Source organism: Heptranchias perlo, chromosome 14 (assembly GCF_035084215.1).
Source record: "Heptranchias perlo isolate sHepPer1 chromosome 14, sHepPer1.hap1, whole genome shotgun sequence".
NCBI lineage: Eukaryota > Metazoa > Chordata > Chondrichthyes > Hexanchiformes > Hexanchidae > Heptranchias > Heptranchias perlo.
In genome coordinates this window covers 31019109-31043858 of record NC_090338.1, presented here as the reverse complement: position 1 = coordinate 31043858, position 24750 = coordinate 31019109, and the positions used below count along the sequence as shown (strand labels likewise).

The 24750-nt window shown below is 40.9% G+C and overlaps 1 protein-coding gene across 3 annotated transcripts; it reads right to left on the bottom strand.

Annotated features, from left to right (window-relative positions):
* Window positions 1–635: 635 nt before the first annotated feature.
* Window positions 636–24497, bottom strand: LOC137332402 (UPF0461 protein C5orf24 homolog). Of its 3 annotated transcripts, XM_067996210.1 has the most exons (4): window positions 24137–24497; window positions 10613–10652; window positions 4213–4638; window positions 636–1034 (listed from the first exon to the last, which is right to left on the bottom strand). In XM_067996210.1, exons 2-4 carry the CDS (start codon window positions 10623–10625, stop codon window positions 982–984), a joined length of 492 nt encoding a protein of 163 aa, XP_067852311.1. In that variant the 5' UTR covers window positions 10626–10652; window positions 24137–24497; the 3' UTR covers window positions 636–981. The 3 variants fall into 3 exon arrangements, with proteins under 3 accessions (XP_067852311.1, XP_067852310.1, XP_067852312.1); XM_067996209.1 differs by having other exon boundaries at window positions 636–4638; XM_067996211.1 differs by lacking the exon at window positions 10613–10652.
* Window positions 24498–24750: the final 253 nt, after the last annotated feature.

Sequence of the window (24750 nt, the reverse complement as noted above, 5' to 3'; positions counted from 1 at the left end):
CACAACAGCCAGAAGTAACACCTCAGACTGACACCTTCGTTGAAATTAGGCAACTCAGCAAAGAACAGGGACTAAACCTGGGACTTTCCTAGTCTATATCACACCATGTGGTTCATTTACCAACTAAACCATCAAAGGAGCCCCACCAAATTAGAAAATTAGCCACACTTTCCCAACTACAAAAAAATCATGCTCCAAATATAAAACAGTTTTACCATAACAGTACTTGTCAAACTACGTCCCTTACATACAAGCATTCTGGTGAGGCAGTTGTGTATACAGTACAACATACAGCATCACATGTAACAGCAAAGTTGAAGTATCCAGTTTTAACAACATGTAACAGAAGTGTTTGAAACAAAAGCACCCTACAACTGAGGATCCTTCGAGGTTAGTGATCTCCAGCACTTGCAGCAGCATCTGGTGACAGATATCAATTAATGTCCACAAAACGCAGTATCTGTGTAACCTAAACATTACCTGTTTGCCAACATAAAATGTGGAGCAAGGTTTTCTTTCACGCAAGTGTGTAGCTCAAAGCTTCAATATGTATTTACAGTATTTAAGCTGTTACTACTAAATCAGCCTCAGATACAGCTCCCTTACAGGTCTATTTAAAAAAATGTCTACAAGGATTTCTGGAAAAAATGGTTTTATTATGAAACAGATAACTCAGCTTTCCGATTTGGGAAACAGAGTTGCTGGATATGTAAAACCAGTCCGAAGTATATTCTTGACAGTAGAAGATGTCTCGAGTGCTGAATTAGTGACAATAGTCAGATACAAGGGATGCCACAATTATGCAATCATCTTTAAAGATGCATACATGAATACTTTCGATGAAAACACCAGTGTTACCATTACAGTTGTACATGTTTAATAAATGTGAAAACCTGCCTTTCTAGGAACGATTCACGTAGTTGTCAATCAACCCTTTTGTATGTCCAATTGTGATTATGCAGAAGCGTTATAGTACAGTGCTTAACTCTCTGGCTGTTGAGTTTTCCTTCGGTCTTGCTTTTGCCTGTTAAATACTAATAGAGAGAGATAGATAGATATTGTATAGCTTTGCAAAAAAAAGTTTCATGTTACATTGCATTTATTTTTAATTGCATTTCATTCACAGAATGCCATGAAAGTGAGATTTTTATTTTACAAAACACAATGACCATGGTGCAGTGCCACCTGTACTACTGAAAGGGTTAGAAGAAGAATGTTAACAGCTGTGTTTTGTCTCTGGCATAGGCTTCCTTGTTTGCGCTACTCAATCACCAGAGTTTATAGATTCGGTTACTTTAATGCAGCATTAACACAGATTTCAAAATGGATCCACAGCATAGAAAATATAAACTGACTGATACTTTATATTAATAAACAAAGGGTCAAATTAAAATTTTGCTTAGTTAGAAGGAAGGTTGGAAAAGTATCTCTGTTTCCGATAAGAAGGCAACCTTTTTAAAAAAGTTAAATCTTCAGGTTAATAGAATAACTACACATGATTTTGCTCAAACCCAATGAGTGATTAAATAAGTATAACAATTTTGAAAACAGCAATTAATCTGTTTAGTCGAAGTGTTACCATTACAGTAGTACACGTTTAATAAATGTGAATTTAGTGGAGTAGTGTTACAATTCTGGGCACCGCACTTTAGGAAGGATGTGAAGGCCTTAGAGAGGGTGCAGAAAAGATTTACTAGAATGGTTCCAGGGATGAGGGACTTCAGTTACATGGACAGACTGGAGAAGCTGGGGTTGTTCTCCTTAGAGCAGTGAAGGTTGAGAGGAGATTTGATAGAAGTGTTCAAAATCATGAAGGGTTTAGATAAAGTAAGTAAAGAGAAACTTCCCATTGGCGGAAGGGTCGAGAATGAGACAAATTTAAGGTTATTGGCAAAAGAACCAAAAGGTGACATGAGGAAAAACTTTTTTAAGCAGCAAGTAGTTATGATCTGGAATGTGCTGCCTGAAAGGGTGATGGAAGCAGATTCAATTCTGGCTTTCAAAAAGGAATTGGATAAATACTTGAAGGGAAAAAAACTTGCAGGGCTACAGGGAAAGAGCAGGGGAATGGGACTAACTGGATTGCTCTTACAAAGAGCTGGCACGGGCTCAATGGGCCAAATAGCCTCCTTCTGTGCTGTAACCATTCTATAATTCTATGGTGCATGCATTAGGAGACTCTAGTCTCAAAGTATTGTTTTAAATAAAGAGAATACATGTCTTCAATCAGTAATCTGCCATACTCAGAGGGGCAAATGAACTGGGCAAAACAGCACTAGTGTTACATCATTGTTGGTAGCAATAGATAAAGCCAGCACAGCAGATTGGCAAACATACCAGAGGAGATGGTCGCCGTACTAGAATGTTAATGGGCATTATTTTGTGGGCTACAGTCAAGAAAGATGATCTTTTAAAATGAATTCTAGTGAAAGAAGTGCCTTGACCAGTAAATAACAGCCTTCAGTCTAACTGCAGCTGTTTTACAAAGTTTTCCTTTCTCAAGCTTCTTCTGAGCCTATATTAAAATCTTTAATTACAATTAAAGAATATCATACCTAACTGAATAGCTCTAATTTCTAGTCTTAAGTATTATTTTTGTTTTGCAGTAGTTTCTTCATGGTCGGTCTTCCTTCTGCCTCAGCTGTGCAGAAGATCACCCAGTCAGCCGAATCGAAATGCAGGCCACTTCACTTAATATTAAGCCTGCTCGACAGCGGGTTTCTTTCCTTTAATCACTCTTCATTTACCTCTCTGCATCAAAATCATGAGAAATGCATGCTGTTCTATTTGATCAACCAGTTATTTTTCCTCTTTTGAGCTGCAGTGCACCCCCCAGCAATAAAGAGTAACCTTTCACCCTTTTGTGCAGCTCTCTCTTCCATTAATTGCCCATTAGCAACTCACTTACTTTCAAAAATTCTAAATATTCTAACAAGTTATTCACAAAAAGGGAGAATCAGCTGATGTGTCATCCAACTTCAACACCTGCAGAATTCACAGCTACATTATGATTTCCTGAACAGCCACTCCTAAAATTTAGAGCATTAAAAATATAGTATGTAGCAGCATTCCCAAAAACATTCGATTATAGCGCAATGTGGAGCATTTTGCAGCAGTTTGTAACCATGAGAAAATTAATTTCTAATAAAAACTACTTTGGTTACCAAGATTTTTGTGGAAGCTAACTTGCTTTAAAAGTCAACTGCCAAACAATTGTGTATCACATTAATAACCATCCTGCAAGAATGGTGACTAAACCTGCCTGATAATTACTTCTCATTAAGTACTGCTGTGCACACCTCCCTGCAGCTGATTGCTGCTTCCAGTCTGAACTTCAGCGAGACAAGTCTTCTTGCAAACCAACTCCTATCCCTCTCACAATACTGCCCATGGCAAAAATAGGCTAGCTAGCTAAAAGAATTCAAATAAAAAAACAAAACGAGCATAGACAATCAAAGGGACCCTAGCAGCTCCAATGCAGCGCGAGAGCCAACAAAATAACATCTGCACGCACAGATTACAACTTCTCTATTTTCTGTAATCATTAACATTTTTTTCAATCGACGTTTAAATATTTAGCGTCCAATAAAATAACACGAGAAAGTTAGTAGGGTTGTCATGGCAGTTATCACGTGCAACAAGCCAAAAAAGGTCAGTTAAAGCCAAGTAGACTTTCAACTGCGTCAAGCTGCGGGACAATTGCCTCGCCCTGCCCCATAATGCAACAAGGTTGCATATACTGAGGAAGGAGGAAATTGTGTATAGAACTGGATACTAAAGAATAGATCATTCAAAATGAGATACTGTAGCTTTATCTCTGTAAGGAATACAGTACCGTACCACCACAAAAGAAAACTACATATTGCCCATTAGTTACAATATATTACACAAAGGTCCATAAGCAAGTTTATTTTAGGGCTGGAATTCCACAACCTCTACACTGTTTAACAGGGTGGCTGTGAATCATATATCATGGGTTTGCAGATCAATATGTTGTATAAAAAGTTACCCTACTTTGTCAAGAAACAGAATAGGTTATAGAAAAACAAGGCAGATGTTTTACTGATATTTACTGATTCAGTTCCATGTTTCTATTTGTGGTTTCAGTGGGTCCACTTAATGCTTTGTTGTGCACCATTGAATAGCTAAAAGCAGCACTGCTACATGGTGGGAAATCAAGACCAGAAATGCGGGAGAGAGTTTTCATGGTACCTGGGGGCCTTCCTGGGCTGACCCGGTATCCTGCTGCCTTGGTAGTGCCTAAGGGCCTTCCCGGGCTGGTCTTAAACCCAGCTGCCTTTGTTGTTCCCAAAGGTCGGCCTGTACTGGTTCTGTACCCGGCAGCTTTCGTCGTTCCTGATGGTCTTCCTCGTTTCCCGGCTCGGAAAATGTTTTTCCTTCTTTTCAGGTCATTCTGGGCTTCTGCATTTCTTCCGACACCCATTTGTGAATTCGGCTCCTCCAACGATTCTTGCTTTACGCAGCTTATCGGCTTGTAGCTGTTTCCATAAAGTTTGTCTGGTTGAGAAGAACACAAGTCAAACTGGTCATCGCTGCTCACATCATCAGCGCTGAGGGTCACCTCCTTCTCAGGCTCACAGCAGCCAGTGTTACTGCAGCCAACTGGATGCATCATTTCTAATAATGAAATTAGGGAAATATTTCAAGATCATTTATAATTACTTATCAAATATCTAGCAAATGACCACACAAATGCAAATTGTGGTAACACTGGAAAGCTAAAATATATATCGTTTTCAGAGAAAGAAAAAACATTTATGGAATGAATTCAAAACTCTTTGCATGAGAAACTTCTTAATATCAGATCGAAATTCTAAATTTGCCTTTAGTCAAATTGAACCTGTATCCAACTGTCCTACTGTCATGCTTTAGCTTTAATAGTGTTCCCATGTACCTTTTCTAAACCATTTACTATCTTATATGCCTCTAAGATCAGCCCCTCAATCACTTCCCTCCAAGGCTCAGGAGCTCAAATTAGTTTAATCTTTCAACAACAATGCAACTTGGATTTATATAATGCCTTTAACATAGTAAACATGCCAAGGCATTTCACAGAGAAGGAAAAGATGCTGAGCAGAAGTATGGGAGTTAGGAGAGATAACAAAGTATGGTTAAAAAGACAAGTTTTCAGGAGGCTTTTAAAACTGGAGAGAATGAGCAAGTGTGAGGGGTTTAATAAGAACATAAGAAATAGGAGCAGGAGTAGGCCAATCGGCCCCTCGAGCCTGCTCCGCCATTCAATAAGATCATGGCTGATCTGATCCGAACCTCAAATCTAAATTCATGTCCAATTTCCTGCCCGCTCCCCGTAACCCCTAATTCCCTTTACTTCTAGGAAACTGTCTATTTCTGTTTTAAATTTATTCAATGATGTAGCAGCAAATTCCACAGACCTACTACCCTCTGAGTGAAGAAGTTTCTCCTCATCTCAGTTTTGAAAGAGCAGCCCCTTATTCTAAGATTATGCCCCCTAGTTCTAGTTTCACCCATCCTTGGGAACATCCTTACCGCATCCACCCGATCAAGCCCCTTCACAATCTTATATGTTTCAATAAGATCGTCTCTCATTCTTCTGAACTCCAATGAGTAGAGTCCCAATCTACTCAACCTCTCCTCATATGTCCGCCCCCTCATCCCCGGGATGAACCGAGTGAACCTTCTTTGTACTGCCTCGAGAGCAAGTATGTCTTTTCTTAAGTATGGACACCAAAACTGTATGCAGTATTCCAGGTGCGGTCTCACCAATACCTTATATAACTGCACCAATACCTCCCTGTTTTTATATTCTATCCCCCTAGCAATAAAAGCCAACATTCCGTTGGCCTTCTTGATCACCTGCATACCAACTTTTTGATTTTCTTGCACTGGGACCCCCAGATCCCTTTGTACTGCAGTACTTTCCAGTTTCTCGCCATTAAGATAATAACTTGCTCTCTGATTTTTCCTGCCAAAGTGCATAACCTCACATTTTCCAATATTGTATTGCATCTGCCAAATCTCCGCCCACTCACCCAGCCTGTCTATATCCCCTTGTAGGTTTTTTATGTCCTCCTCACTCTCTACTTTCCCTCCCATCTTTGTATCATCTGCAAACTTTGATATGTTACACTCGGTCCCCTCCTCCAAATCGTTAATATAGATTGTAAAGAGTTGGGGACCCAGCACCGACCCCTGCAGAACACCACTGGCTACTGGTTGCCAGTCCGAGAATGAACCATTTATCCCAACTCTCTGCTTCCTGTTAGATAACCAATCCTCCACCCATGCCAGAATATTACCCCCAATCCAGTGATTCTTTATCTTGAGCAATAATCTTTTATGTGGCACCTTGTCGAATGCCTTCTGGAAGTCTAAATACACTACGTCCACTGGTTCCCCTTTATCCACCCTGTACGTTATGTCCTCAAAGAACTCAAGCAAATTTGTCAGACATGACTTCCCCTTCGTAAAGCCATGCTGACTTTGTCCTATTAAATGATGTTTATCCAAATGTTCCGCTACTGTCTCCTTAATAATAGACTCCAAAATTTTACCCACCACAGATGTTAGGCCAAGTGGTCTATAATTTCCAGCCTTCTGCCTACTACCCTTTTTAAATAAGGGTGTTACATTAGCAGTTTTCCAATCTGCCGGGACCTTTGTCGAGTCCAGAGAATTTTGGAAAATTATTACCAAAGCATCCACAATCCCTACTGCCACTTCCCTCAAGACCCTAGGATGTAAGCCATCAGGTCCAAGGGATTTATCCGCCTTGAGTCCCATTAATTTACTGAGTACCAATTCCTTAGTGATTTTAATCGTATTTAGCTCCTCCCCGCCTAGAGCCCCCTGTTTGTCCAGTGTTGGGATATTCTTAGTGTCCTCTACCGTAAAGTTAATGAGGGAGTTCCAAGGAATAAGGCCAAGAAAGATGAAGTGTTTACAATTCAGTCCTCTCATCAGCATGGGCACCTAGCTCGTCAAGAGTTTTACACTTCTAATCAAGTAATCAGATTCTTAACTCTTCTGGAATGATCTCCAGAATTCAGTCCCTTAACAATAAATGGCAAGGACCCTGGCAGTGTGTTACGTCTTTGTTTTCCAGACACCTCTTTGAGCCGACTAACCATTTCCCCAAGTACTGCCTGCATTCTTTCTTAGTTTCTTAAAGATTTCTGCCTGTACACCTTAGGCGTTAAATCATATGCCTGAGAATGGCATGCTTTAAACATCATAATACCTATGATCGGCAGGATTAACACAAGCAAATGCCTAAATGCCGTGAGCACTTTTCTGCTCAGTGACGTCTTGAGTCGGCTGGCCTATTCATTTTTGTCCCACTTGTGGTGACTGCTTAGCACTTCAAATACCTGAATAAAACTATTGACATCATCCACTTCTTCAAAATTTGGAATAAGATTTAATAAAATGATGGGCCAGATTTCATAAAGTGGTGGGCCATGCTGGGTATGGTAGTGTAGTGGTTATCTTACAAGACTAGTAATCCAGAGGCCTGGACTAATAATCTAGAGAACATTATTTGACTCACTGCTGCAGCAAGTTTCTCTGCCTGTTCGAGAGCATGGTGATGCTTTCTCCCTTTTGTTGGCCTCATGCTGGCAATGTTTCTCCTTGTGCTGATGCTGTTTCTCCTTCTTGCTGGCCTCAAATTTGCATCACTCCCTCTTTTCCTGTAAACTGCATTGCTCTCATTCTCCAGCTAGAACGCTTACTCCTTTAACTAAATTTCTCTCTCTCACTCTTTCTTCTGCCACTACCCACACCATTTCAATTTCTGCCTCTTCTGATCTGGTTGACATTTTTAGTTATTACTGCTTCTGTTCCATTCACTTTTAAATTTTAAGTGTTTTGATTTGCCTTCGACACTAGTGTAACTCTGTATCCTGGGTAGCTGCCACCAATTGTTATGAATTCAGCTCTGCCACAGGTATCTACTAAGGTTCAGTGGTCTTGAGAGTGACACCCATGTTTAGGGATTTTGCAGTTGCAGTCACTATGGATCTGTAGGAATCCCAGTGCTTTATCAACAATTCATTTTGGAAATCATGAATTTTTAACAATCTTGAAATGTAATCTTAAAGAGGCACCATGCTTGTCACAATAACTTTGGCAAACCATTTCCTCCTCCCATTTGCTTACAAACATAAATGCAGGTAAACTGAATCAAAAAGTTATATAATGATAACATTGTGTTGGAAATGACAATAGTTCTAGCCTTTCTGCCTCCTATTTTTTCAGTAAGTCAGTCCATTTAAAGGATGGAAGTAAGGGGTTTAACTGTCAATAACTTTTTAAAAAAAAAAGTAACAATATCAATTTTCTTTTTTCCCCTCCTCTCCTGAAGGTGCTGACTCATGCAACATTTTTCCTTTTGTATCCTGTGTATTTTTGGACTTGTACAGTGAATAATTGTGTTTACATAATGAGTGCTAACACATCATTAGGAGAAAACAGCTGCTTGGAAAAAGTTTAGACCAGGGCGTGAAAGATCTGAATTAACATTAATTGAGATACAAGTCATTAACTTTCAGCAAGTACCCATTTCAATCATGGAGCTGGAAATTCAACTCATTTAAATAGAGCAGCTCCTACAAGACAAGGCTTTAAAAGTGGGATGACAAGTTGATAAAGCTGTAACAAAAACATATGGGATCCTAGGTTTTCCAAATAGCGGCAAAGGGTACAAAAGTAAAGAGCTAGTGCTAAAGCTATCCAAACCATTGGCTGCCGTTAAGATATTTTGAGTCCAGATTCAGCATTCTAGTTCAGGGAGGATGTCAAGACCATGGAAACACGCAGCTGAGATTCACTAAGGTGATATCAGGGATCAGAGGTTTTAATTAAGAGACGAGGCAAGAAAAACTGGGGCTCTGTTCACTAGAACAAAGAAGTTAAGAGGTGATCTGATATAGGTTTTGTAAATTATGAAGGGTTTTAATAAGGTAGATGAGGAAAACTATTTCCACTGTTTGGTGAGTTGGTAATTAGTGGGCATAAATTTAAGTTCATCACCAAAAGAACAAAGAGAAAGGGTAAGAGATTTTTTTTAAGCGAATGGCTATTAAGACAAGTGGTGGAAGTGGAATCCATAACAATTTCAACATAATGCATAAAAAATTTTAAAAGAAAAATATAAAAGAGTATGGGGAAAGAGCAGGGGAACGAGATTAAGTGGATTAGCTGTCGGCCTTGACTTAGTGGTGGTAGTCTCTGGCTCAGAAGTTGTGGGTCCAAGCCCCATTCCAGAGGCTTGAGCATATAACCTAGATTGAAACTTATTGAAGTGCTGAGAGAATACTGTATTCTTGGAGGTGCTATCTTTCAGATGGGATTTTATTATTTAAAGAAGTGAATGGGAGTTCTCCTGGTGTCCTGGCCAACATTTACCCTTCAACCAATACCAGTGAAACAGATTATCTGGTCATTATCACATTTGCTGTTTGTGGGACCTTCCTGTTTGCAAATTGGCTGCAGTGTTTTATTTATGATGTGGAGATGCCGGTGATCGACTGGGGTTGACAATTGTAAACAATTTTACAACACCAAGTTATAGTCCAACAATTTTATTTTAAAATGGATTTTAAAATAAAATTGTTGGACTATAACTTGGTGTTGTAAAATTGTTTACAAGTGTTTTTTTTACATTACAACATTGACTAGACTTCAAAAGTTCTTCATTTGCTCTGAAGCACTTTGGGATGTCCTGAGGGCATGACAGGCACTATAAATTTGCAAGTTCTTTCTTTCTATTGCTTTTTTAGAGATTGATGGCCAAATAGTCTCCTTCTGACCTGTAAAATTCTTTGAATGCAAGTCCTCTAATGAAGTCATTAACACTCACCATTTAAAATGTGTAAAAAAATTCAAGCAAGAAGAATGTTAAACTTAGATCACAATGATTAGATCAATGATTTTATTAAATATAGTGTACTGTGGAAATGTTGCATTGATGTTAATGGATGGCGTCCCTTTAAGTGTATATTCCTTCAGGAGCACCTAGAAGCTACTCTTTGCATTCAGCTTCTTGTAGGGGGTGCACTTTGCTGGCATTCGCCAAGTTATCATGATGAGGGGACCATGGAGAAGGGAGGGATTCCTTGCTATACTGCCTGCTAACAGGGTAACGATGCAGCAGCAGCATCATCACCCACACAGATGTCCTTGAGCTGAACTATCCAGTTCTCTTTGCTGAACATCATGTAGTTGCAGGGGAGGGGGGAAAAAAACATAGAAAATCCAGTTTTTAAATAATCCAAATTTAACTTTTAAAAAGAGCTCTTACAAAGTAAATGTGACTGGAAACTATTTGGCTGGCAACACTGCTAGTATGAGCACTGAAAGGACACGTGCAAAATATTACATTTTTGCACAAACCCAAGGATGCCATTTGGATCAAGAGAAAGCTTAAAAATCCTTTAGTTTCCCTCCCAAGGCAATCATAAGGATGAAGCAGAGGGTCTCTTCACCATTCATTTCAAATGACTGAGGAGCTATGGGAGGAGGAGGATTCAATGAATTCAACATTATTCTGTACGGGGACCAGAATTTAAACCAGCACTACTGAATATTAAATAATGCTATTTATACACACCTCTATAATTCATACCGTCCCTCACATAAATAGAAACCACCTGTAAAAAAGGAGAACAAGTAATAAATTGGACATTCCCTTTTCTATCATGAAATTAAACTTTCTAGCCCATTCACTGTAAAAAGGCTTTATACAAAATTATACACGATATTTGCAGAGGATAAAAACACACATAAGTTTATTTTATAGAAGCTTTTAGAGAGCTGTATTGTATTACAACCCCCAAAAAACAGACTTTCAGAAAAATCAATTTAATACCCAAGACATTAAAGCCGTTAGGCCAAAAAAAATTATATTCCAAAATATTTAAACAGCAAGTGCCAACAATGAAGCTTGAACACAGCATGGATGAAAGTATAAATATTTAGTGATGTGAATAGCAGCTTACTCCCTTATATCAAATCAGTATACTACAGCTGCATGTTTAACACTTTCCTAAGCCAACCCATATTTATAATTTGGAGAAACAAAATCACGCACAAGATGGCATTTGCCTAGATTTCTGTTTGTGCCAACTTTATTTTGATTTTTTTGATTTGAATTTCCTCCACTTTCCACTTATTCCCTGTATGGTTCCTTTGCCATATATACTTCCCCAGCTGAAAGTGTGGGTGGGTAAATGCTCTGAGACATCTTCCAATGTCACTTTTGATTCTGATGTGGAGATGCCGGTGATGGACTGGGGTTGACAATTGTAAACAATTTTACAACACCAAGTTATAGTCCAGCAATTTTATTTTAAATTCACAAGCTTTCGGAGGCTTCCTCCTTCCTCAGGTAAATGTTCAGGAGCTCCTCGAAGCCTACGCATTTATACATATAGAACAATACATGGTGTTTACAGAATGCCCCTGCAACTGCCCGTTGCCAAGGCAATCACCGTGTTCAGACAGAGAGGTGTCACCTGCAGAACCCCCGAATACACATTCAACAAAAAAACAAACAGGAAAAAAAACAGAGAGAGGCAGAAACATCCGGAAGGCAGAGAAAGCCAGCAAATGACCCATTATATTAAAAACAGATAACATTTGTTCGCTGGTGGGGTAACGTGTAGCGTGACATGAACCCAAGATCCCGGTTGAGGCCGTCCTCATGGGTGCGGAACTTGGCTATCAATTTCTGCTCGACGATTTTGCGTTGTCGTGTGTCTCGAAGGCCGCCTTGGAGTACGCTTACCCGAAGGTCGGTGGATGAATGTCCATGACTGCTGAAGTGTTCCCCGACTGGGAGGGAACCCTCCTGTTTGGCGATTGTTGCGCGGTGTCCGTTCATCCGTTGTCGCAGCGTCTGCATGGTCTCGCCAATGTACCATGATCTGGGGCATCCTTTCCTGCAACGTATGAGGTAGACAACGTTGGCCGAGTCACAGGAGTATGAACCATGCAACTGGTGTGTGGTGTCCTCTCGTGTGATGGTGGTATCTGTGTCGATGATCTGGCATGTCTTGCAGAGGTTACCGTGGCAGGGTTGTATGGTGTCGTGGACGCTGTTCTCTTGAAAGCTAGGTGATTTGCTGCGAACGATGGTCTGTTTGAGGTTGGGTGGCTGTTTAAAGGCGAGTAGTGGAGGTGTGGGGATGGCCATAGCGAGGTGTTTGTCCTCATTGATGACATGTTGAAGGCTGCGGAGAATCGCCAAACAGGAGGGTTCCCTCCCAGTCGGGGAACACTTCAGCAGTCATGGACATTCATCCACCGACCTTCGGGTAAGCGTACTCCAAGGCGGCCTTCGAGACACACGACAACGCAAAATCGTCGAGCAGAAATTGATAGCCAAGTTCCGCACCCATGAGGACGGCCTCAACCGGGATCTTGGGTTCATGTCACGCTACACGTTACCCCACCAGCGAACAAATGTTATCTGTTTTTAATATAATGGGTCATTTGCTGGCTTTCTCTGCCTTCCGGATGTTTCTGCCTCTCTCTGTTTTTTTTCCTGTTTGTTATTTTGTTGAATGTGTATTCGGGGGTTCTGCAGGTGACACCTCTCTGTCTGAACACGGTGATTGCCTTGGCAACGGGCAGTTGCAGGGGCATTCTGTAAACACCATGTATTGTTCTATATGTATAAATGCGTAGGCTTCGAGGAGCTCCTGAACATTTACCTGAGGAAGGAGGAAGCCTCCGAAAGCTTGTGAATTTAAAATAAAATTGCTGGACTATAACTTGGTGTTGTAAAATTGTTTACAACTTTTGATTCTGTTGGTGGAAGATCCTCGACAGTGGAATGGCTTCCTGGTGAATTTTCCCCTCACCCTTTGCAGGGATACACCTGGTCTTCAGATGGTGCATCCTGCTAGTGGAACAAACAATATCAGGATTTCTCGTGTGCATCCAAAGCTTATTGCTCAACTGTGTAGCATGTCACAGCAATGAGCTGCAGCTCTGCTCCACTTCCATTATTATGTTATGCACTGTTTCATGAAGTTTTCAAAGTCACACAATGCAAAAGCCACTGCATTTTTAAAAATTAATTGTCTGAAGTGGTTTAGGACATTTCCATGCTATAAGGCTCTATAAAAATCCCAGTATTGTTATTTATAATAGTAGCCTCAAGGAGCTCCAGCTCATTTTTTTCCTTTAAACCACAATATTTTATAACTTGCCAATGGTTCAACTTGTTGAGGCAGTGAGCAGCTGAGCCATGCAGGCCAAGGAGCTCCCAGGTTCAACCCCCAGTCTTTGCTGAGTTAACCAATGTAGTGGTTGGCTTCAATGCCCCAAGGTTAATAAGGAAGGGGCAAAAAAAGAAATCAGCAAGGTTCCTGCTGCTAACTGCTATCAGGCGACCTCTCTGGAACTGCACAGGTTTGTACGTTCAGGGAGCTCTGTGTTGATGTGCCTGCTGACACTCACTATCAAGGCTCATACATGAATAACGATCAATTGTGCGAGGAATTGGAGGCTGGTGAGCATCTCTCACCTTTCACGCAACAAAAAGCACTCTCACGCAAGTCCTATTAACTGTTACACAGGTCAACAGTACATATGCTAATTACCAGTGACAGTGCTGAACTGGCACAGGTTACTTGCCTACCTCCTTGGCTGAAGGAATGGTAAATGTAAAAGGGGAGGGGGAAAAAAAAGTGAAACTGAAAGGGACAAAGTAAGTTTTTTTTTAAATGAAATCAGAACAATTTTGCAGTATTTTACTGAATATAAATATTGATGAACTTCAATGAGAAATTTTTCAAAGCAGTGTTCAGAGATAACTTCACAGCAACCAACAGTCAGTGTTGCTCTGAGCAAATAAAACAGAAAATGCTGTAAATACTCAGCAAATCAGGCAGCATCTGTGGAGAAAGAAATAGAGTTAACATTTCAGGTCGATGATCTTTCGTCAGAACTGGAAGAAGTTGAAGATTTAAACAGTTTTTAAGCAAGTACAGAGCCAGGGGAAGGGGAAGTGGAGGGGGAGGGAAAGGGAGGAAACTGGGCAGTTAAAGGGTCAACTGATGGTTGGTTGATTTGATTATCAATATTGTTTCTCTTCTGATGATTGGCCAGTTCAACAGTCAGCCACAGCCGGGTCAAATTAGCTGTAAACTAAATGGTAATTTTCAGGTTTTGACCTACAAGTTCTGGACTAGTCAGCATCAAAGCCTCCAAACCCCAACATATGATAACCCCATACAGCTAGTTGCACAAGATATTCCAAAGATAACTGCACTCCTTTGTATTTTGTGAGGATGTTTAGGCTTAACCCAATACAGTAAACCTATTGTGGTTAAAATTGTAAGGATCTCACATAAACAAATTACTGTTTTTATGTTAGTTGTTACAATTGTCTTCAGCTGCATTCTATTGTAACAAAGACAGATACCCCCCACTACCACCAAAATAGACCCTGGTGGTTACTGGGAGCAAGAATTTGTAGGAATTGTACTGGGATATCAATAAGCAAATCACAGAGTCACTATAACCTGAAGAGCAGGTTCCAGCAACTCGAGGTCAGAGAGAGAGATATTTTACACTGTATTTGATCTCTTGCATACAAAGTACAATTTCCTGCCAATGACACTGTCTAGGGGAGAGCAGGAGAAGCAAAGTTAAAGCATCACAGCCACTACTGGACGAGGAGGATGTTTGGAGTGACACAGAATATTGAAGTCAGTTACAGCAGTTTGTGTGTTTCTGGTATAAACACCCATCTGAGCCAAGTCGAACAAATTCTGTTGGCTAACTGGAGATTAGCTTCCTTTTTCAATTGAACATTTGGAACTTAGCCCTCTGTCCAGGTAGTTTGCTGGAAACAGCTTTTGGAGATGGTTTTCAACCAACTGAAAGTCTGATTAGTGAAAATTGGCTGTATTTCAGACTTATTTTTACACATGAATAGAAGAGATGTCAAGGAGCAAATAAAGTAGTTTACAAAACAAGAGTGGGCACTTTGTAGGATAAAGTTTTTATCAAGATCATTTAATAGTGGTCCCAGGATAGCTCCCTAGGTTGTTCAACTATCACAGATCTCCAGCCAGAACTATTACAAGATCATCAGAGATGAAAGAGGCGATTTGGCCCATCATAATTCATCCATCCAGAAATATCTTAAAGTCTCCCCATTTCAGCATCCATTTTTTTTCAGGGTTTTCACCTCCATGATTCTTCCTGTAAGTCTACTCCATACATTGTGAAGAAGAATTTCCTGACATCAGTCCTAAATTTACCTTTTACTAACTTGAACCTGTGTCCCCTTCTCCTACTGTCATAGTTTAATTTATAATAGTTATTCTGGATTTAACTTTCCCATTCTCCTTCAAAGTCACCTCACAGATGCCTTCATTCCAGACTGAAAAAGCCAAGTCTCTCCAGTCTTTCCTCAAGCTCAGCCATTTGATACAAGAGATCAGCCTTATGGTTCTTTTCTGCATTGCCTCCAGCACTGAACACTATCGAGAACTATCACCTCTGACCACTGCCCTTGGTTGTGTATCATTAAAACATTTTATTATCCAGTTTAAAACATCCTTATTTGTTCAAAGAGCTTTATTTTACCCATAAATCTCTTGCAAAACTTTATCAAAAATATTCTAGAAGCCCAAATAAAAAATACCTAACACATTACTCTCATCTATTAATTGAAGAATTCCAATAACTTTGGAATAACCTTCCTTTCATAATCTTGTACTGGTTTGGAATTAGTGTACTTTTGTTAAATGCATTTAAATGTCTTCCTTCACGGGAATCAGTGTTCCATTGTTCTTAATATAAATGATCTGGATATGTGCATGTCATTAGTGCATTATCAACATTTTGCAGACAACATAAAAATTGGGAGCATGATTAACTAAAGAGAACTGTATAAGACTTCTGGAGGACACGGGCGGGTTAGTAGATTGGACAGATATTAAATCGAATTTAAAAATCGACAGAAATGTGACATAATACATTTTTAGAGGATGAACACCGCATACAGTAAATTTGTTAAAAGGAATAAAAGAATAAAAAGACCATGGGGTTCAGATACACAAATTTTAAAAGGTGGGAGGACAAGTTGATAAAGCTGCAAAAAATAACATATGGAATCCTAAGTTTTATAAACAATAAACTGAGTACTAAATTAAAGAGGTATTGCTAAACCTATGCAAATCAATGTCTGGGCCATACTTAGAACACTGTGCCTAGTTTTGTGCACTATACTTTAAGATGAATATCAAGGCAATGGAAAAGGGTGAAGAAGAGATTTACTAAGATGATGCCAGGGATAAGAGGTTTTAGTTGTAAGGAAAAATTAGAGAAACTAGAACTTTTTTTTTATTAGAACAGAGAAAGTTAAGATGAGGTCTGATCATGTTGCTCAAAATTATGAAGGGTTTTGATAATTAAGTAGGGAAAAATGGTTGGTGTGTTCGTAATTAGAGGGCAGAAATTGAGGATCATCACCAAAAAAGAGAGAGGGCAGGAATTTTTCTTTTTTAAAAAAATGCAGAAGGTTCTTAGTACCTGGAATGACCTTGCAGACAGTGATGGAAGCAGAATCCATAATAGATTTAAAAAGGAAATGGATAAATATTTGAAAAAGCAATAAATTAAAAGGGTACAGAGAAATAGGACTAAGTGAATAGCTCTTTGAGAGCCAACACACACAAGATGGGCCAAATGAACTCCTTCTGCACTGTAAAATTCTATGATTGTACATCAGGTTTTTCCACAATATAGATGTTATGACTAGAGTTTTTGAACAAGAAACAAGAAGGTCCTACATCAAATGTTTACTTTAGGCTCCAATGGGATATGTTGTAAATGCAAGAACATAAAAGAAGCCAAAGACAAGAAAAAAAAGTCATTAGGCACATCCAGCCTATCCCTCCCGTGCTTTAACTCACCCAGTCTGGCATCTATTTGCATTCTGAACATGCTTTTTTCTAAAATGTTTTAAATTTAATTTTCATTAAATTTAAATCCTCTGATCCTAGTGGCCTCTCTTACCTTGAGATGGGTTCTGCTTATTTCTATCATTTAATACACCTAACATTTTCTCTCGTCTGAAGAGGTCAAGCTTCTCTAATCTGTCTACCTAGCAAATTTATTTTACACTTGGAATCATTCTTGTTGTTCTCGATAAATCACGGCCTTTTTTTTTCACAATAATTTCTTATTTTCCAATGACATGGTCTAACATTCCTAGGATGTGTTGCTTGTTCTAGGTGGCTTTGAACCCCAAGGCATTCAATGGACTATGTAAGTGATTCCTCAAGGATGGGTCACAAACCCTTAAAGGAAATGGAGATTTCAGAATAAGATCGCAACAAAGAGTCACCAAAAGCAGCTACATTTAAATACATTACTGATTGAATTGGCTTTATTTATTTTAGCTTTTGAGTAAGTTTTAAAAAAAGTTTTAAGCATATGGGACAAAATAAGCACAAATTGTGAGTTAGCAAGTTATCACATTTATACTTTTTTTAGTAATTTGTTGATTCAAATTTAAAATGGGGTTAGTGGACACTCACTGGATGGATCACACTTCCAAAGGATTTGGGAAGCATTTTGTTCTCTACCCTCTTTTAGGTCACCTTGCACCATGCACCATTCCTCAGCCCAGAGGGCAGGTAGCTGATCCACTCAATTTTGTTGAGCTGAAACCCAGGAGGTACATAAGAGCTATCTAGGGTAACTCGTCTTCCAAGTTTACCTCCACTGGGAGAGTCGGTGGTGGGGGGAAAGAGGAAGAGAGAAGAAGAACTTAGGGCCCGATATTACCATGGCGGCGGGGGGTAGATTGGACACGTGGGTAATGCGCCCGGTGAAATCAGTCTGCCCCACACGCAATCGCAGGCTGATTGGATCCACTTACCTGTTCTTCCGGGTTCCCCGCTGCTAAGCTGCACAGCAGGTGGACTGTGCATGCGCAGTAAGGTCTGTCAGCTGGAGGAGCTCTATTTAAAGGGGCAGTCCTCCACTGACTGATGCTGCAAGAAATAGGAAAAATTACAGCATGGAGCAGCCCAGGGGAAAGCTGCTCCCAGGTTTAATGATGCCTCACTCCAGGTATCATTGGATGGGGTGAGGAGGAGGGGGAGGACAGAGATCTTCCCCCTGGCGGGCAGGAGGAAGCAGCCTGCCTCTGCCACCAAGAAGGCCTGGCTCGAGGTGGCAGAGGAGGTCACCTGCACCACCAACATATCGCCCACCTGCATACAGTGCAGGAGGCGCTGCAATGACCTAAGTAGGTCAGCCATAGTGAGTACACTTACTCATTCCCCTACACTCCGTCTGCCACATCACCGCTCCCACCCCACAACTCCTTCTGCACAGCCAACACTACTCTGTCACATCACTCCTCACACCCACTCAAACCTCATCCTCTGCACTTACTCACCTCGCCAGTACTCATCCCGCCACTACCACTCAACCCAATCCTCATACAATCTCATGGCTCTATCTCATACTCACCCTCTCATGCATCTCTTTCACAGTCAGCCTCACTCAACCTGCCACTACCTGTGCTGCAACCACAGGGCATGCATCACATATGTGCAGTAGGAAGCATAAGGCAAACGTGTCGTGAGCATGAAGGGGATGCACAAGGGTGTTTGAGGGTTTGTCATGGTTTTAACTTACATTTAATTGCTGATCAACTCACATTACATATTATATTGGCACCACTACTGCCACGTCTTTGCAAATCTTGTCTGGTTTGTGCAATAATGCCCTTTCCTGAGGATCACAATGAAGACCCACAATTGATGCCACCCATTGTGTCACTGCAGAGTGGGTGTAGGTATATTTGCAGGGCTCTTTTGTGCAGATGACTGAGAGACGTCGGCGACGTCCCCGGTGGCACCCTGGAAGGATGCGGAGGAGAAGTTGTTGAGGGCAGTGGTGACTTTGACAGAGACAGGTAAGAAGATGGTGCTCGGGCCAACCGGGAGCAGCTCGGCATGAAGGAGGCTGCAGATGTCCGCAACCACATGTCGAGTAACTCTGAGCCTCTGTGTACACTGCTGCTCCGAGAGGTCCAGGAAGCTGAGCCTCGGTCTGTGGACCCTGTGGCGAGGGTAGTGCCCTCTGCGACGCATCTCTCTCTGCGGTTGCCCTCCCTCTTGCTGTGCAGGTGGATGTGTCACAGCACTGTGTTGTGGAGCTCCACGTGTCAGAGGTGGATGGCGTGGCCGGCGAGACAGGTGATGCTGTTCGCCCTCTGAGGAGGTGATGACTGCAGCTACGGCAGCCCCCATCCGGAAGACGTACGTCTGAGGGGGTCCGCAAGGTAGGTACATGTGTCTGGACACCGGGGTAAGTGTGCAAGTTGGTGAATTTTATTGTTAGGAGGAGGATGGTGGAGGCCAAACTTTGTCCCAAGTGACAGAGTGGCCTCCTGCAATGAGTGAGGGTCTCCCCCCACCACCTGTCAAATGGACCTCTGCAGCTGCCACAGGCTGATGGCTGCAACACGTCCATTTGAACTGGGAGTGTTTCCCCCAGTACAGGAAACAGTGTCAGTCAGTTGAAAATCCCATCCCTGCTAAAATAACAGGCCAATCAGGTCTGTAAACAATCTGAAGAACCTGTTCAATTACTTTAAGTGGCACCCCACCGGCTTTAATTGCCGGCGGGGGTCCCACATGCGGGGACTGCGCGCGCATGTGAGCGCTTCAGTGGGAAACCCGGAAGTGGGCGGGTTGGAGCCGGGCTCCCGACCCGCCCCGGGATTCCCCGATTTTCACAGCCCCCCCCGCCACCAACGCACCCGATCACGGGTGCGAAAATCGAGCCCTTCGTGTCTGTTGGCCATCCAAATGACAGTTTGGGGAGCGGTAGGGGAGAAAGAGAAAAATAAATGCAGCCACAAGCACATGTCCAGTTACTTTATCATAGCAAGCTAGAGTACAATCATACACTCCTCCAAATGAATCTTTGATTAGTTGCTCCAGACTGAGGTGAATGAGCCAAACAAATACCAATACCGCGTGCCCTCACCCACCCAACCAATAATTTTCAACATCTCAGCAGGGACCCTTCAATTTGCCTGGTGTCAAATGGTTTCCTTCAAAAGGTCAACCGAGTTTGAATCCTATTGTTGATTATCATGATTGGCTCCTGGGTAAAATTATTTAACAATAATGTCATGTTAATTTGACCTCTACTTCGTTATTCCTTCAGTTTATCCTCTGAAGCTACTGAAGGACATGGCATGAGATAGCTCCAGCAAAAGATTCCTTGTGATAGCTAATTCTCCTCATTTGATTGCAGGGCTGGTCAGTAACACTTTATGTTCAGACTTATGTGCATGCTCTTTCCCACCATAATGCCTTCCTTACTTGTTATCCTTTTCCTGTGTGAGCTATACACCAATGTCAAAGTGCTCATTAAAATGTTCAGGTTCTCTTTACTTGATGTTCTACAATTAGAGTTTTGAAAATTATAAACATTCGCCTCCATGTTTGAGCTCCTGTAGCGATTCCTCTTGAATCCTCTACTAATCCCAAGTTATTTGTATTTTATTACAGTAATCTTCTTACCAATGGTTACTGGGCAACCCTCAGAGTTAATAATTTTGCGCTGGAATCCACTGACGTATTTGGCTCTGACACATAAAACACTGAAAAGTCAAGTTAGTCAAAGTAGTGATAATGCTTAACAGTAACAAAACAAGAGCACATTTGAGTGTTCCTGTAAATGTGATCTGAATGGTTAAGGTAGTCAATGGGAATATCAAGCATTAGATGGCTCCTTAAAGTAAAATGGAATAAGTCAGTGCTTGGTTGATGGAGAAGGACAGCAAAAGTTAGGAACAAAGGGTTTTGTCTCATATACTTCCTGACCCATGATTTGCATTTACGGGTCCATTATACTCCATCGCATCCATCTATGTAAAATGATGCTTGCAAAACCAATTAAACTCTTTGTTGGATGAAGGTTTCAGCAGCAGATGAGCTGAGGCTGGGCGGAGATGGGCAATGTTAAGGTGGTGGAAGTAGGTGGTCTTTGCGATGGAACGAAATAGGAACAGAAGCTCAGCTCGGGGTCAAATAGGATTCCGAGGTTGTGAAGTTTGGTTCAGCCTTAGCCAGTCAAAGATTGGTCATCATTTCCTGGACAATAATTTGATTCCAAGATGACACCAAGACTGGAAGTGGAAAAAAATGGCCTTTTATTCTAAACACCACCACAGAATCCTGGGGTTTACATTTTGGAAGCCTTCTAGGTAACCAGCTCAAAACAGGGACTTATCTGGGTCAAAAACGGGATAACTGACAATCTAGGTAGACCACAAAGTTCAGCCTGGCAAAAAACATGTGGTACAGACAAAAATATCGCTAACCATTTCTTTCTGTAAGTATCCATTTTCATCAAGTCTACTAATCTCTTCAACGGGCAGTAACACAATTACAGATAGTTTTGGTGTTCTGCGAGAACTCTGATAAAGCGGACTAGGTTACCAATCCACTTTATCAGAGTATGGCTGGAGCAGCACCACAGACGCTAACATTTAAACCGGACGACCATGTTTATGTCAGTAACAGAACAGCTGCTGCAGTTGGACCACAATATTGCACATCAATCCTAAAAGCTTGCGCATAATGCCTGCCAGTACGCGCTCCCCAGATACCTCTCCCAGTACGTTTCCCTATGGAAATTCTTCATTTCCAGACCTACACAGGGATTGTTGTAAAGCTTAACAGCCGTCCGGGGCATCACAGCTGAGCCCAATCCTCTGATGTTCAAACACAGATACTTTCCAACAGAAGCCATTGCAAAGTCCAACTTTAACTGCTTGACGAAAACAATGGATAAAATAGCTTTTTGATTCATTACACAGCAATGATATTATTGAAGTCAAGCCTGATCACTTTTACAATGAATGTATACATTGATCACAAACATTAACCTAACAGAGATTTGTTTATTACACCTGATGCCCCCTTGATTTTTTTTAAAATTCTGGGAGCTTCTTGAACAACTCTGGCCTAAAACTATTACCCTGCTTATGCAACTGGGCCAGAAATAGCAAAGATGGCTGGTTCAATGTTACTTGTTGCTGTCAGCACCATCTAGTGATAGAATATTGTAACGTTGTTTGACAGACTGCAAAGAAAACCCATCTATATTCCTGGACACAGTACATACCCACTGAGTGGACAAAGATGGCCTACTCCACTCTTTCTGTCTCAGATGTGACTAGGTTGCCAGTCCGCTTTATCAGAGTATGGCTGGGGCAGCACCACAGACGCTAGCATTTAAGCTGGACGTCCATGTTTATGTCAGCAACAGAACAGCTGTTGCAGTCGGACCACAATATTGTACATCAATCCTAAAAGCCTGCACATAATGCCTGCCAGTACGCGCTCCCCAGATACCTCTCCCAGTACGTTTCCCTGTGGAAATTCTTCATTTCCAGACCTTCACTGGGATTGTTGTAAAGCTTAACAAACTGTGCCGGGCATCACAGCTGAGCCCAAACCTCTGATGTTCAAACACAGATACTTTCCAACAGGAGCCACTGCATAGTGATCAGGAGAAGGAATCTTCGCTGATATTTTCACCCTTTATTGCCCAGGAGCATCAAGGCTAACTATAGCAACCTCAGCACAAACCTGAAATCAAACCAGGATCTTTCTGATATATATGTCTTACTACGTCACTGAGTAGCGCTTCTACCCATTAGGCCATTATTTGCTGAATAATGGGAAATTTTTGACTTGTCTTCTGATACAGAGTACAATTTCCCAAACTCTTTCCATGTTCCCACCAAATCCAAGGTCAAATTTGAGAGACATGTGCTTTTGTTACAGTTCCTCTATTCACAGAGATCCACATTACCCACTGTGCACCCCCTAGATAAGATCTCATATAAATGGATACAAGAGAGCTCCCATTGATACGGACCACCTAATACAATTGACATAAATCATATGGATACAATTAACATGGAGGATATGGCCTTAACACATTTTAGGGTATTACTACCTGCTATTCTGTAGTTGAGAGTGAGCTGTATTAGTATAATGTTAGGAGGTATTACATCACCTCTGAACCATACTACACCTGACTAAGGAGTACTCAGTGCTCTTATCAGTATGGAGTGGATAGTGTCCAATAGGGTCATTTCACCCCTGAGTATGTGTGTTTCCAGAGAGAAAAATCCTTCAAGATAATAGCTGTTCTATTATAAAATCCAAACTTTGTGTCTAATGCCATGTCAAAATGACCCTCATTACTCATGTGATCTAAGTCACTTCCTGTCTCAGTTTTTGTTGACTATTTGCCATCTGTCTACTTATACCATATACCCTTCCACAATGGGATGGGGATATAATTTTGCTTTTTCTATATTGACAAATATTGCATTTCAGAGATATAAAGTAGCAATTAAAAGAAAATACCTAGTTCATAGGAAAGATGGAGTCAAACTGCACTTTTAAACATTTAGGAAAAAAAAACTTCAGTCATTTGGTCAAGCAGAATTTCACAGTTTATGTAATTTGACTTGAAGACTGATAATGGGCCATCTCTTTACAAAAGGATGCATCATTATCATTATTTATTTCGCAAACCTTCAACACGGACTACTTAACTAATAATGGAAAGATTTGAAACATTACACTCATTAACAGCTTCATACCAGCAAAAGAGATCATAAAAGCTACACACTAATATTTTAAAATAGTAAGCTTTTGTTCTCTTGTACATTTGTTTATTTCATGTCAAGCACCATTTCTTGCATGTAGTGGACATATGGGAAATATACAAAAATGAAGAGAAGTGAAACAGAAGCGAAAAAGAATAATGCACTGGTCACATCCAAATCATATCTGCAACAACCACCTGAGGGAATTATCTATGTGCATCCTGCGTTCTTCTGCCAGTTATATTACAAAAATAACAAGACTAGCTCTATGAACATCAAGTTCCAAAACTGCATGAAATTAATATTTTTCAGAATCGGTGCTTTGGACCTGCTAAAATGTATTTCCAAATCTTCATGAAAGATCAGGGTCAGATCTACACATAGCCCCGAGGTTCGCCAATACTGTTGTTTTATGTACATTTTTTAAATGCAAACAAAAAATTATCTTACCTGAAACAATAGACCGCAGCAGCGGCTACATCCAGGACCTAAGGATTGCTGGCCAGGAGCCGCTTTTCACTGGCAACCACTACAAAGGGTTAAAAGCTAAAAGCCAAGTAAGAACATGGCACAGCTCATCCTGCCATTCCAGTTCCTTTTTTACCCAATTTCCTCCGATCCCCAGCGTCCGAATAATTCAGATCTAAATAGACCACACTAAAAAAAAACACGCGTACAAAACTCTTTTAGAGAAAGAAACCGCGATTGTACAGAAATGCAGCTTCGGATCGATGTTTGATTCTTCCCCTTTTTTTTTTGCAGTACACAAACGCAGCTATCCCTTTTCAACCTTTATTAAAGCAACGAAAGTCACAACACGGAAATACGTGCAGCGCAAGCGCACTTCCGCCCCGGGAATAAAGGACCAGCAAAGCAAATAAACAATTAAATTTTAATGTACCGTATTCACTGGCTGCACCTCGCTCACAAAAGGCCAGCCTTTCATGCAAATAATGCTTTTCAAAAATATATTCATTATTTCAACAACGCTTTTTTTCTCAAGTATTTTTAAACATTTTTTTAAATGCTAATATTTACACAACATGCAGTATTCTGAAATACAC